Source organism: Pongo abelii, chromosome 13, assembly GCF_028885655.2.
Source record: "Pongo abelii isolate AG06213 chromosome 13, NHGRI_mPonAbe1-v2.0_pri, whole genome shotgun sequence".
Lineage (NCBI taxonomy): Eukaryota > Metazoa > Chordata > Mammalia > Primates > Hominidae > Pongo > Pongo abelii.
In genome coordinates, this window is record NC_071998.2 from 128,374,177 (window position 1) to 128,387,571 (window position 13,395).

At 63.5% G+C, this 13,395-nt stretch overlaps 2 protein-coding genes across 2 annotated transcripts; both read left to right on the plus strand.

Moving 5' to 3' along the window:
* The first annotated feature begins 1,896 nt into the window (after positions 1 to 1,896).
* On the plus strand, positions 1,897 to 6,177 carry PTGDS (prostaglandin D2 synthase). The gene is made up of 7 exons (XM_024252380.3): positions 1,897 to 2,096; positions 3,408 to 3,547; positions 3,638 to 3,714; positions 4,361 to 4,477; positions 4,597 to 4,698; positions 5,238 to 5,260; positions 6,017 to 6,177. The coding sequence occupies exons 1-6, from the start codon at positions 1,983 to 1,985 to the stop codon at positions 5,258 to 5,260; spliced, it is 573 nt and encodes a 190-aa protein (XP_024108148.1). The 5' UTR covers positions 1,897 to 1,982; the 3' UTR covers positions 6,017 to 6,177.
* A 100-nt stretch (positions 6,178 to 6,277) lies between these two features.
* On the plus strand, positions 6,278 to 10,255 carry LCNL1 (lipocalin like 1). The gene is given in 4 exon segments (XM_024252381.3): positions 6,278 to 8,127; positions 8,974 to 9,047; positions 9,196 to 9,440; positions 9,442 to 10,255. Coding segments are annotated over 4 exon segments (513 nt in total). The 5' UTR covers positions 6,278 to 8,005; the 3' UTR covers positions 9,514 to 10,255.
* Positions 10,256 to 13,395: the final 3,140 nt, after the last annotated feature.

A 13,395-nucleotide genomic window follows, 5' to 3' on the forward strand; every position in this document is an offset into this window, starting at 1 on the left:
GACACCCGAGATCCCTGGGAACCCCTCTGGCTATGGGAGGACCTGGCCCCATCAGGCTTCAGAGTCCCTCCCTGACAGGTGACCCAGGCCTGCCCAGACGGAAGCCATTCAGACCCAGAGCCACGTGTCCCGGGTCTCCCTGTCCTGGGCCACCTGCCACCACGCCCCGGAGCTTGCTCACCACAGGGAGGCGCTCTTGTCCTGGACCGGCCTAGCCTGGGTTGGGACCTCCAGCCAGGCCAGTCAGCAAGCCACCAGCCCCACCAGGGTGGAATGACAGCCAGGACTCAGCTGGCAGAGGGCAGGAGGCCAGTCTTGTGGTGATGTCCCAGCCACAGCTCTCTTCCTGCCCCTCCCCTGTCCTGACGGGAGCCCCCAGCTCTGTAGCTGAGCCAGGCCTGCGGGCCATGCGGGGTCCTGGGTTTAGGCACCCCACCCCTATCTATTCCAACAGACCCTCCCTCTCAGCCTAGGGCACAGATGGCGTCTGAGCCAGCAGCACACCGCTGCTCCGGGCAGGCGTTGATGGGAGGCCCAGGTGGAGGAGTGGGTTCTCAGGACTGCCTTGGCCCCCCTGCACTGCTGCCCTCCTTCCCCCTGCCTCTCAGGTGCCTCCCGGCTCCCTGGGACTCACTCCCTCACCTCGGCCTCTGCCTGGGATGCTGCCCGGCCACCCCCACCAGCCCCGACGCCAGTGCTGCCCACTAGCCGCTGCTGCTACATAGGCACGCGCCTCCCCAGTCTGGGCTCCTTGACCCCCGGGCACTGGGGAGGGGGAACGAGGAAGCAGCCCACGCCAGCCCACTCCAGGGCTCGTGCGCCCCCAGCAAGGGATGGGCCACAGAATCCAGGAAGAAGACGGGCTCCAGCCCCCAGTGGTCGCCAGCAGCCCCGTAGAACCTCACCACCCCACCCCATCCCACTCACTCCTGCTCTCACGTATGTTTCCCAGCTCCCCACCTGGGCTCACCTTTAGACCAGCGGCAGCGCTCACCCACCACGCCTGCCAGGGAAGCTCAGTCCCGACAGAATCCAGACAGGGCCCACCGCATGTGCCTGCGTGTGACGGCCTGTGACAGGACCCCAGCCAGGGCCGACGAGCTGGAGGGGCCCAAGGAGCTGGGTGCAGCACTGGGGTAACAGGACAGCCCCACGGGGTGCTGCCGAGTCTGGACCAGACTCGGGGTGGGGAGGCCCAGATTCGGCAGTAGGCAGACTTTGGGTGGGGTGATTGCTGGGAGAAGGTGGGGCCTCTGGCAAGGGATAGGGCCTGTGCTCAAGCCCAAAGGTGCCCCAGGCTGAAATGGGCGCCCAGGGGTCACTATCAGAGCCCCAACAGCTGGCCATGGGGGAAGCCATGCCCAGCACATCTGGCCCTCGGGACCCTGTGGGGCAGATCAAGTTTCCCTACCTTGGCCTGAGCTTCTCATCAACACTTCACTTGCTGAGCGTTTCAGGATCAAACTCTCAGGGTGGAAGTGGGGCTTGTGTCCCCTTCTGGGGTGGCAGGGCTCGGAAAGGGAATGATGGTAGGGGCTGCGAGATGTGGGTCCTGGCCCCCAGAGGGAAGTGACCAGAGGCCTCGGAGGCGGGCATGGCTGAGGAATACAGCCCCTGCCCTATCAGGGCCGCTGGGTCGGTGGGCCCTGCCAGCAGGAGGAGGGTGGGCAAGGTCCCTGCCAGCTCTGTCTCTGGGACCAGTGGGCAGGGGCCTCTGCCTCACCCCCACGCTGCCTCAGCCGGGGCAGCAGGCCCAGGCCTCTTGCATAAGCGCCCTGTGGGGGACGAGGCTGCAGCTGTGCCCGGCCACCCCATCCCCCAGCATCACGAGTGTTCAGTGGGCTGTCCTCGGGCCCTGGGTGGAGGCCAAGCCTGGCCCATAAATAGGGGTCTCCTCAGTGCCCTCCGCTCCTCCCGCACACCTCCCTCGCTCTCCCACAGCACCGGCACCAGGCCCCGGACACCTGCTCTGCTGCAGGAGAATGGCTACTCGTCACACGCTGTGGATGGGACTGGCCCTGCTGGGGGTGCTGGGCGGCCTGCAGGCAGCACCCGAGGCTCAGGTCTCCGTGCAGCCCAACTTCCAGCAGGACAAGGTGAGGGGCTTTCCTGCGTCATCCCCAAGGGCTACAGGACCCTGTCAGGGGAAGGGCACTTGCCGGCTGGGTCTTCTCCCCGGGAGGAGGGAGCGAAGTCCCGCAGTGCCGGGCAGTGCTGGGCAGTGCCGGCCAGGGACTGAGCGGGCGCGCAGGAAGGAGGCTGAGTAGCTGCCCGAGGAGGCTGACCGCGAGAAGCCCTCCCTGGGCACCGCGTCCCGTCTCCCCTGATGGGCCACGCGGACACCGGGCCACACACGCGCCCACGCCTGCCAAACACGGCCACCCCTATGGGCACGCGACCCCCAGAGGACACACGAGCGCACGTTCCACACTTGGGTGCCAGGACACGGGCGGGTGGGGCACAGGGATGGCGCCAAACACTCCGTGCGCGGTGGGGGGTGGAAGGGACGCGCACCGCACAGACAGCCGGCGATGCGCGCTCTCGCCCGGGAGCTGCTCGGGGAAGCGCCGGAGCGCGGGTCCCCGCGCCGCGCGCGCCTCCCTGGCGTCGAGGAGACCCCAGCGGTCCGCAGAGCTGAGCCGAAGACCCGCCCCGACCCCCGCCAGGAATGCGACGTCCTCTGCCGCCCGCTGTATGGGCCAGGCGCTCAGCCAGGGCACAGAATTGGGACCGGGGGCGGAGGGGCCGAAGCTGGCTGGTGGGCGGCGTGCGAGGGTGAGGGACTGTCCTCGGGAGAGGCGTGGCCAGACGGGGGTGCTGGGTGTCAGGGGCGTGGCCAGCTCCTGGGGCTGAGGCGTGAGGGGCGGGGCCGGCTCCGGGGGAGGGAGAAGTGGGGCGTGGTCAGCTCCTGGGGTGGGGACATGAGGGGCGGGGCCATCTCCTGGGGCCGGGCGTGGGGCCTGATGGGCGTGGTCAACTCCTGGGGCGGGGACGTGAGGGGCGGGGTCAGCTCCTGGAGGGGCATGGGGCGTGAGGGGCGTGGTCAGCTCCCGGGTTGTGGATGTGAAGGGCTGGGCCAGCTCCCGGGGCGGGGTCGTGAGGGGCGCGTGGTCAGCTCCTGGGGCGGGGAATGAGGGGCAGGGTCAGCTCCTGGGCGGGGGCGTGAGGGGCGGGGTCAGCTCCTGGGGCGGGGATGTGAGGGGCGGGGTCAGCTCCTGGGGCGGGGATGTGAGGGGCGGGGTCAGCTCCTGGGGCGGGGCGTGAGGGGCGGGGCTGCTCGGGGGATTGGGCGTGGGGGCGGGGCCGGGTTGGAGACCAGAGGAGTAGAGGGCAGAGGCGCCCCCGCAGGTAGGCGCAAGTGGGTCCGGAGGGTCCTGGCCGACGCGGGTGGGGGTCGCTCGCCGCAGTTCCTGGGGCGCTGGTTCAGCGCGGGCCTCGCCTCCAACTCGAGCTGGCTCCGGGAGAAGAAGGCGGCGTTGTCCATGTGCAAGTCGGTGGTGGCCCCTGCCGCGGATGGTGGCCTCAACCTGACCTCCACCTTCCTCAGGTGGGACAGCGGGCAGGTGGGCTTCTGGGACGGAGAGGTCCAGGAACACCCTCGGGCCTAATCCCTGACCCCGAGGTCACCCACCTACAGGAAAAACCAGTGTGAGACCCGAACCATGCTGCTGCAGCCCGCGGGGTCCCTCGGCTCCTACAGCTACCGGAGTCCCCGTGAGTGGGGCCTCCACCGGCCCCCTGGGCCCAGCCTGGGGGCGACACTTGCCGGGACGACTCTGGGCCAGCCCCCTGCCGCGGAGATCCATGGGGTGGGGGGTGATGGCTGCCCCACCAGCGTCAGAGGCCGAGGCCAGGCCTGGGCGTGACTGCCCGTGCACAAGTGTTAGGGACAGAGAGACCCTTCCTCCAGGGGGTTGGATCCTCTCTGGAGCCCACCAGTGTCTTGCCAGGCCCCTTCCCCGCCCTCTGGAGTTTTCCCCACAAAAGCAGCCTCCCAAGGCCCCTCCACATGCCTCCTCCCAATTCTCCTCCCCAGGACCCAGGGGCTTCCTCACTCCCACCTGGGGAATGGCTCCCACAGGGAAACCTCTTCACTTCCGGTTCTGGCAGCGACTTCTGCGGCTGCACCAGGAATCCTGGTTTTCTGAGTCTGGCTCCCCCAGATTCTGGTTTGGGGACAGTGTTCACAGGCTGTGCAGGCGGGAGCAGGGCACTGGCTGGAGGGCAGCCAGGCGGGGGAGCATCTTGGACCAGCCGAGGGCCTGAGTGCCCCCACAGCCCACAGGTGCACCCCTTCCCTGAAACAGAGGTGAGGTTTGGGGGGCTGAGTCCCCAACAGGGTCGTCTCTTGGGTTCCCAGACTGGGGCAGCACCTACTCTGTATCAGTGGTGGAGACCGACTACGACCAGTACGCACTGCTGTACAGCCAGGGCAGCAAGGGCCCCGGCGAGGACTTCCGCATGGCCACCCTCTACAGTACGTGCCCCGCGGACGCCGCCCGCACGCAGGCCTGACCCGAGGGGCCTCCCCAAGACCCAGGGCAGGGCACACACCGTCCCCCCGCTGAGGCCAGCTCTGTTTCCACCCTGTCCCAGGCCGAACCCAGACACCCAGGGCTGAGTTAAAGGAGAAATTCACCGCCTTCTGCAAGGCCCAGGGCTTCACAGAGGATACCATTGTCTTCCTGCCGCAAACCGGTGAGGGGTCCTAATCTGATGGGGAGAGAGGATCAAGGCCAGATTAGAGGCAGTCTCCTGACTGGGGGAGGCAGAGGGGAGGAGGTGGCCCCGCCTGCTCGAGGCCTGGGCCAGAGACAGAGGGGGTGAGTGTTTGAGTCAGAACCTCCCTCCTGCAGCCCCTTCATGAGGAGCCCCCTCCATGGGGGACATGGAGACCAGGCGCCCACTCTGTGCCAGGCCCCAGCAGCTCCCAGGATGTGGGGCTTCAGCCTGGTGGGGGGATAGGGTAGAGGGTGCCCATGGGGGATACAGGGGAACCAACCATACTGGGCTCAGACACAGCCTCCTAGGGGTGGGCAGCCTGCCTTGGAAGAGGTGGAGAAAGGCTCTCTCTTTGTTTCGAGGGGCCGGGGAGAGGTGGGAGGTGATGGGGGTTCTGTGCAGTTTGGGGGCTCAGTCAAGACGAGCTCTGCGTTAGGGGAGGAACAGGAAGCCCAGTGGGAAAATTGGCATAAGTCTGGGGTTCTGACGACAGCCCCTGGCTTCTTTCTTGGCAGATAAGTGCATGACGGAACAATAGGTGAGCCACTCCATTCATTCATTCATTCATTCATTCATTCATTCATTCATTCAACACACATCCACCAACCCACTCTGCGATGGATCAGGGCCCCAGGACAGCCTGGTGCTGCAGACCCATCCTTCCCGATGGCCGCCGTCCAGGGCCGGGCGGGAGACACACGGGCTGCCCACATTGATGGGTGCACAGGTGTGAGGCTCGGAAGGAAAACCTGTCCCAGAGGCTGGAACAGGGCTGACTCCTGAAGGCTCACAGTTGGGGGGTGCAGGTGCGAGGCCCCAGGCAGACAAAGCCAAGGGGCTATACCACAGGGGCCACCTGGCAGCGAGGGCGTCTGGATCCTGGGCTAGGAGGAAACCAGGGTGGGGGAGACGGGATGGGAGGGAACAGGGAATGGAAGGGGAGGGCCGAGGACGCTGCATGGATGCCGTGGGAGAGCTCGGAGAGCAGGCCCCGGGCAGATTCACTCTCCACCCCCAGGAGGGAAAGGGAGGCCTAGGCTGGAGCTGGAGTCTGTGGACCCTGGGGCTGGGAAGGGTGGAGTCTGTGAACCCTGGGGCTGGGAAGGGCGGAGTCTGTAGACTGGGGCAGCGGGGTTCCGAGCCCCAGGGATGGATCTTGCTCTCTCAGCGGGGCTCAGCGGGGCTGGGGGCAGAGAAAAGTCCCTGTAGCCCGCACCTGCTCCATCGGCTGGAGTGGAGGTGGGCTGGGGAAGACTGCAGTCCTCCATCCTAGCCTTTCGGTCACACCCCTCAGGACTCCCCAGGGCTGAAGCTGGGATCCCGGCCAGCCAGGTGACCCCCGTGCTCTGGATGTCTCTGCTCTGTTCCTTCCTCGAGCCCCTGCCCCGGCTCCCCGCCAAAGCACCGCTGCCTGCTCGGGCTTCATCCTGCAAAATAAACTCTGGAAGCAAGTCAGTAGGGCTGGCTCCTGGCTGTCTGCGCTGTCGTCACCTGTCCTGGGCCTGGCCCTGGCCACCTGGACCTCCCCCTCTAAAATCTCAGCCTGACGTCAACAAAGGAACAGGCCCTCTAGTGTTTGCTCCCAGTGGGGTCTTGAGTCAGGACAGCTAGGAGGGGGTGTCCCTCACTGTCTCTCACCCACCTCACACAGTCGTGTGCCCCTGCCCCACAGCCCCACACGTCCAGCCATACCCCCTCAGCTGCCACTGCCACCAGGCTGGTGCTAAGCTGGGGGTCAGTGACTCATCTAATCCCTTAGGCAGGTGCCCTTCACCCCCAACCCCACCCTGTCACCCCCTCAGCAGGAAAGGCCTGAGGCTCGAGACCCCAGAGGAGCCTTGGACCTGTTGGGTATCTTGAGGTGTGGGATTAACGCACTGAGATTGGGCAGAGACAAGGATTTCAGGGGACAAAAAGAAACATTTGTTTGAAACATGCCAGAGTGTCTCTGTCCCACATCAGGACAGACTGACGGAGTGGGCTGGGGACAGGCTACCCCATATCCCTTCTGGCCCCCTGCCCTCTGACCTGGGCCTCCAGATCACAGCCTTGTCCACTCGCCAGAGCCTTGGCACCACGGCCACACCATGCCCAGCCAGTGCCCTGCCCAACCCTGCTCCCTTCCGGATTCCCACCCAGGCAGCCATTCTCAGGTACACAATGTGCAGGACTCACTGTGACCTGCCCACCAGGCCCCCTGAGGCAGGCCCTGCAGAGGCACCAAGCATTTTGAGGCTCAGAGGTAAGGGTGAGATTCTGGGTGGCCTTCCCGGAGAAGGGATTTTAGGGCTGTGCCTGAGCTCAAGGTAGGGCGGATCCAATATTCCAGAGGGGCTGCAGAAGGCTGAAGAGGTAGGATGGGTGAGCAGCAGAACCCCTAGCCCAGAGGCCTGTCAGAACTACCCTCAGCTGCCAGGCATCCGGCCCCACCCGGGAGGAAAGTCAAGGGATGGCTGGGGTTGGGTGGAGGGAGCCAGGCCAGAGTGCTGCAGGGTGCAACTTGATCAGAAGCCTGTCACAGTGGGTGCAGTCCCAAGCCAGCTGCCCCAGGGCACCTCAGGGACATAAAGCCTACAGAGGAGCCACCTCAGCTCTGCCCTGCTCCCGTGTCCCGAGGAGACGCTACCTTGCTGTACGATGCTTTGGGATCTGCTGATCAGTTCCCTCCTTGCCCTGCTCTGGGCGTCCCCAGGCCAGGCCCAGGTCCCCATCCAGGCCAACTTTGATGCCAGCCAGGTGCGCCCAGCCCTGTTTCCTCCTCCTCTCCAATGAGTCCTCCCGGCTTTGGTGCTGCACCCTGGGTCCCTGTCCACACCCTCTTTGATGCAGGCTCAGCAGGGCTAGGGGCAGGGGAAACCCCCACCACACCTGCTCTGTCTGACTGGAGTAGGGGTTGGCTGAGGAAGACTGCAGCCTCCATCCTACCTTTTCAATTGCATCACTCCCCAGGGCCCAAAATTGGGACAAGTTGCAGTTGCCTGTGCCTCACTGTCCCCCACCCACCCCGCATAGACCTGTGACCTTGCCACAGCCCCACCCATCCAGCTGTACCCCCTGGGTGCCAGCTGCAGACAGGCCGGTGCTGGGCTGGTGGGGGCCAGTTGCTCGTGTACTGAGGCCCCCCTGCCTCAGTTCTGCATCGGGGTGGAGGTATGTACAGCAACCCTTGCCTGGCCAGGAAGCAGCTGTGTCGGGGCAGAATGTGGTGGGCTCAGGTCCAGGGCACAGGGGCGGCCTCCTAGCCTTCCCTGCACTTGCCCTGCAGTTCCAGGGCACCTGGTACATGGTCGGGGTGGTGTCAGATGACCAGGACTTCCTGGACTCCAAGGACACCATGAAGGTGCCTGTGGTCTTAGTGAGCCCCTTGGGGAACGGTGACTTGGCCCTTAAGTTTGGATACCCCACGTAAGTGACCACACGAGCCCATCAGACTCAGCCTCAGATGAGGGCCAGCATGAGGCCAGATGAAGGTCCAGAGGGACCATGGTGTCCCCAGCACATCGGGGTCAGACTACGGGTCCTCGACGGCTCTGTGCGGCAGAGCCCCAGATGGCAGCCACACGGAGTCCAGAGGGACCCAGGCCCTGGAGAAAGCACTTCCTGAGGCCTGGTGTTGAGAAAAGTGTCTGCATGTCTGTGTCTGTGTGTGTATCAGTGTATGTGGCTGTGTCTCTGTGTATGTGTGTCTATTTCTGCACGTGTGTGTGTGTCTGTGTGTGCGTGTGTATGCATGTGTGTCTTCTGTGTAGCTGTGTACCTCTTAGTGTGTGTGTGTATCACTGTATGCATCTGTGTGTCTGAGTGTCTGTGTATCTGTGTCTGTGTGTGTCTATGTGTGTGTCTTGTGTGTGTGTCTATGTGTATGTCTGTCAGTGTATCTGTGTCTGTGTCTGTCTGTGTAACTCTGTGTGTGTGCATGTGTCTATGTGTGTGTCTGTCAGTGTATCTGTCTGTGTCTGTCTGTGTGTGTGTGTGTGCATGTGTGTATGTGTGTGTCTTCTGTGTGTCTGTGTCCGGAAGGGGGACCTGGAGACCCTGCATTCTAGGCTGTGTGCCTGTGAACAGGTACTTAATACCCACCTCACCCCCAGCAGGAGTGTCCCCACCTCTAAGGTCATCCTAAAGTCCCATGTCCTCTAAGGACTGTGAGGGTGAACAGGGGACCCTGGGCTCAGAGACAGCAAGGTAGTCTCTGGGCCTGGGCGCTGGGCAGGGTTGGCCACTCAGGGGACTGGGGCTCTTTCTCCCCAGGCCCGATGGCGGGTGCTAGAAAATGGACACGACCTTCACCAAGGGTGCTGTAGAGGGGCAGTTCAGCAACCCAGGTAAGGTGGGGCAGCAGGCAGGGCTGTGGGGTGGGGGCCCTGGGGGCTGTGCGGGCTGCTGGATTGGCACCTGGGGCCGGAGCGTGAGGGGTGCCACGCTGCGGGGGAGGTGCCCTGGGCCTGGGGTCAGCGGCTTTTGCTCCTCCAGCCATGGCCCTGACTGACATCCCAGTGGCCTTCTCCGACTACCAGCACTTTGCCTTGCTGTACTCGGAGACGCGGAAAGGGGGCCTGCGGAACCAGTGGCTGCAGCTCTACGGTGGGCGGGCTGCGGGGCAGCGGCCCAGACACCCCCGCTTCGGGTCTAGAATGTCGCCCCTGTGCCTGCACCAGCGCGTTCTGCACGCGGAAGGCGGAACCGCTGGCTCCTGGTGTCTGTGGCCGCCGGTCCCGGCCCCTCCCCGCCCCTCTCGCCCCTCCCTGCCTCTCTCTCTCTCTCTTTGCCCCTCCAGCCCCTTCCCTTTAGCTCACCCGCCCTCCCCACCTTCAGCTCGAGCCCCGGAGCCGTTTCCCGAAGGCGCCCAGAAGATGCAGCTACTGGCGCCCCAAGTGGGCCTGAGCCCCAGCCAGGGCGTCCTGCTGCCGAAGTCGGGTGAGCGGTGCCCGCAGCCCTGCTGGGTGAGCCAGGCCCCGGGTCACACCCCTGCTGGGAGTGACATCCCTGGTCACTCCACTGATCTCAGATTCGGGACAGAAGTGCCCGGGGCAGACCCAGCCTGTCTGGGTCGGGGGAGGGCGAGACGTTGCCCAGGCCAGTGTTCCCAGGAGGAGATCGCCTTGGGGCAGGTCGGGGGCCTCCGTCCTAGGGAAGGGGGCGCGGGGTGGCGCCTCAGGCCCGATCTCTCTGCAGACCAGTGTGCGGGCGCGCTCTCCCGGGTGAGTAGACCACCGCTATGCGGAGCCGCGGACCATGGGCCCTCCCAGCTCGGTGGGCTGCACCGCGGGGCCCTCTACCTTTGGGGCAGCTAGGGGCGACAGCGGGGGTGATGGGGCACCCGGGCGGATCTGAGCCGCAGCGGCCTGGGGAACCGCGGGGCTGCGCGTCGGGAGGGGGCGGAGGCAGAGGACGCCCCCCACCTGCTCCTTGTTTTGCAGTGAGGGGTCCAGCCCCTGAGTGCCCGCAGGGGTCAGCTGCTCCGTGAGCCCAGCCCTCCCCAAAGAGCCCCGCCTCTCCACACCCTGGTCCCAAGCGCAATAAACACCTTGAATGCCTGTGGCGCTGTGCGTTTCTTGGGGGCAGGGAGGGGTGGCGGGGGGCGGCCAGGTACATGGGCTCCCTGGGGGAGGGGCCGGGTCACCCCCTGTTGCCCCTCTGGGCAGGCCTTGGCCCCGGACGGACCGAGCCTCGGCTCCGCGGCAGGGAGGTTCCTCAGGACGGGCTCCAGCCCCAGCTCTGGGACTTTTCTACCTCCGCACGGACCCAGAACCCCAGACTGGGGGCGCCGGGAGGGCAGGACACGGACACCACGCGGCGCGCGCCCCAGGCTCCAGCGGACACTGCCGCGGGACGTGGCCTTCGGGGTCCTCCCAAGCGGCTGCCCCAGTCAGTGTCGGCGGCTTCCATCCCCAGGCGCCCCTCCGGGTCCCCCAGTTCCCCGGCCCCTGACTCCTGGCTCCAGGCCCGGCCCCAGAGGCCTGGCTGTTTCGGAGACCAACGAAGCGCCCCCAACCCTGACCCAGGGCCTGCCCACAGAGAGTGGACGGCGAGGAGGACACCACGGGGAGTGGAGGGCGAGGAGGACACGAGGCGCCGCATAAAACTCTGCCCTGCTTTGAGTCTATGTAGGACAGTGTTGTCTTTTACAGACAAGTCTCGAAGAATTTGAAGGAAAACAGCCTACTAGCTGTAATGTACCTAGTTCAGCAAAATCATAATAAAAATAATAATAATACTGGTTGCAAATTTGTCAACATTTTGATAGTTTTTAATCTGGGTGATGGGTCTACAGGGCGCAGTATGCTCTGATTTCTCCTTCTCAGTTGGTCAGAATTTTTTGTTTGTTTGTTTTTTTGAGATGGAGTCTCACTCTGTTGCCCAAGCTGGAGTGCAGTAGTGTGATCTCGGCTCACTGCAACCTCCACCTTCCAGGAACTCACTCTGTTGCCCAGGCTAGAATGCAGTGCCCAGCCTTTTCCATATGCAATAGCATTCACAGGTCCCAGGGATTAGGGCCTGATATCTGGGGCCTGCTACAGCCAGCATCTCAGAGTTCACATGACAAAGGAGAGGCCCCCCAGTCCTCTCCAAACCTGCCCCACCTCAGTCATCTTGGGGATGAATCTCCCCGTTCCACTCTTCCCAAATGCCGGGGCCATCCTTGATTGTTCTTTGTCTCCTCCTCTCTCCACCTCCAGTCGCAGCCCATGGTCCACCCCTCTCCTCTGCAGCCCCCTTCCTCTCTCCTCACAGCACAGAATATGGACTTCACACACATAAGTTGGACGTGCCACTTCCCATCCACCCCTGCTTAAACCTCCAACAGCCACCACTCCCCATTCATTCATTCACAATGTTTATTCAGTGTCTGTATGTGCCAGGCATTGTGTAAGCGCTGAAGAGACGGATACACTGGCAGGTAAAACAGACAGAAATCCCTGCCCTCATGGACCTGTTGGGGTGATGGACAACAAGCAGGGTAAATAAGTGTACTGGTGGTCACTTACTGCAGAGTGACAGGTTACCCCAAATGCAGCTGCTTAGCCAGCAGGCGTGCATTATCTTCCAGTGTCAGCCGGGCAGGACTCTGGGCCTCTGGCACAAAGTTTCAGGAGGCTGTGGTCAAGCTGCCGGCCGATGATGTGGTCTCATGGGAAGGCTCAGCTGGGGCATCAGCTTCCCAGTTCCCTTGCTGGCCATGGGCATCCCCTTAGGGCTGCCTCCTGTCACACCCAGCAATTCAAGAGCAATTTTGTCCTATTCTAGTTGCCAGAAGCAAGTCATTAATTAAGTCCAGCCCAAGGGGAGGGGAGTGCAGAAAGATCTAAACCCAGGAGGGTATAACAGGGGGCTAGCTGCCAGAATAAAGCAAGCCAAAGTGTATTTTCTACAGTGAGAAGTGTGAAAAATAAGGAAACGACAGGACAGAGGGATGTGAGAGCTGGGCAGCATGCTGAAATGTCAGAACAACACCAGGGAAGGTCTCACTAAAGTGACTTTTGAGTAAAGACCCGAAGGAAGCATGTGAGCCTGGGGAAAGGGTGTGCCCAGCAGAAACAGCAGCATGTGCAGAGGCCCAGGGGGCAGGAGCCAGGACTGGGAGTGAACTGGGAAGCAGGAGGAGGTGAGGCAGGCTTGCTGCGGGAGCACTCTGATACGGAAGCATAGCTTACAGACCCACTGGCCCTCCCCACAGCACCATGCTGCCAACCTGGCCTTCTTGCCAAGCCTTGAACAGAACTGTTGTTTATGTGGCCAGGCCTTTGCCTGGGATCTCCCTGTCCCTGGTGGGAGCCATCCTCTTCCTCCTGCCCTCATAGCACCTGCTGCAGTTTCTCCTGGCGCTTGGCCCTGCCTGAGAGTGTGGTGTCTCTCCTATTGGATCCTAGAAGCTCCAGGGAGTCAGAGACCTTGTCTGTTGATCGATATCCAGGCCTAGGACAACAGGCACCTAGGAGGAGCTGGAGGAATACCATGCGCGGGACAGAGAGCGCAGAAGCCTTCTTCCCTGGAGATCGCTCTGTACTGTGACTTCTTTTTTTGTTTGTTTGAAACGGAGTCTCGCTCTGTTGCCCAGGCTGGAATGCAGTGGCGTGATCTCGGCTCACTGCAACCTCCACCTCCCTGGTTCAAGCAATTCCCCTGCCTCACAGGCGTGGCCCACCACACCTGGCTAATTTTTTTTGTATTTTTAGTAGAGACGGGGTTTCACCATGTTGGCCAGACTGGTCTCGAACTCCTGACCTCAGGCAATCTGCCCGCCTCGGCCTCCCAAAGTGCTGGGACTACAGGCGTGAGTCACCTTGCCGGGCCAACCATAACTTCTTACAATTAGAGTTAGGAAGCTTCCCGTTTGTGTGTGAAGACGACGGGAGGGCAGGGCTCCAGGATGTGTCGGCAGCGCCACGGAGGGAACCCGGACTTGGCTGGACGTGGAGCCGGGGCGGGGACGAGAGGGGGAGAGGTTCGAGTGGGGCTGCTCGCGGGCGCGAGGGCCAGAGCCCGGGATCGCGCCGTGGAGCCCACGCCCGGCGAGGCCAGAGCTGGGGGCAGGGCCTCTGGATCCCTGACCCAGGACGCCCTGCTCCGGCCCGCCCCGCGCACTAAACCCGGCCTCTAGTCGCCAGAAGCCTGCGCGGGTACCGGGTCCGCCCAGCACGGCCTGTGCCTTTAGCCCCGCCCCTAAGCCCA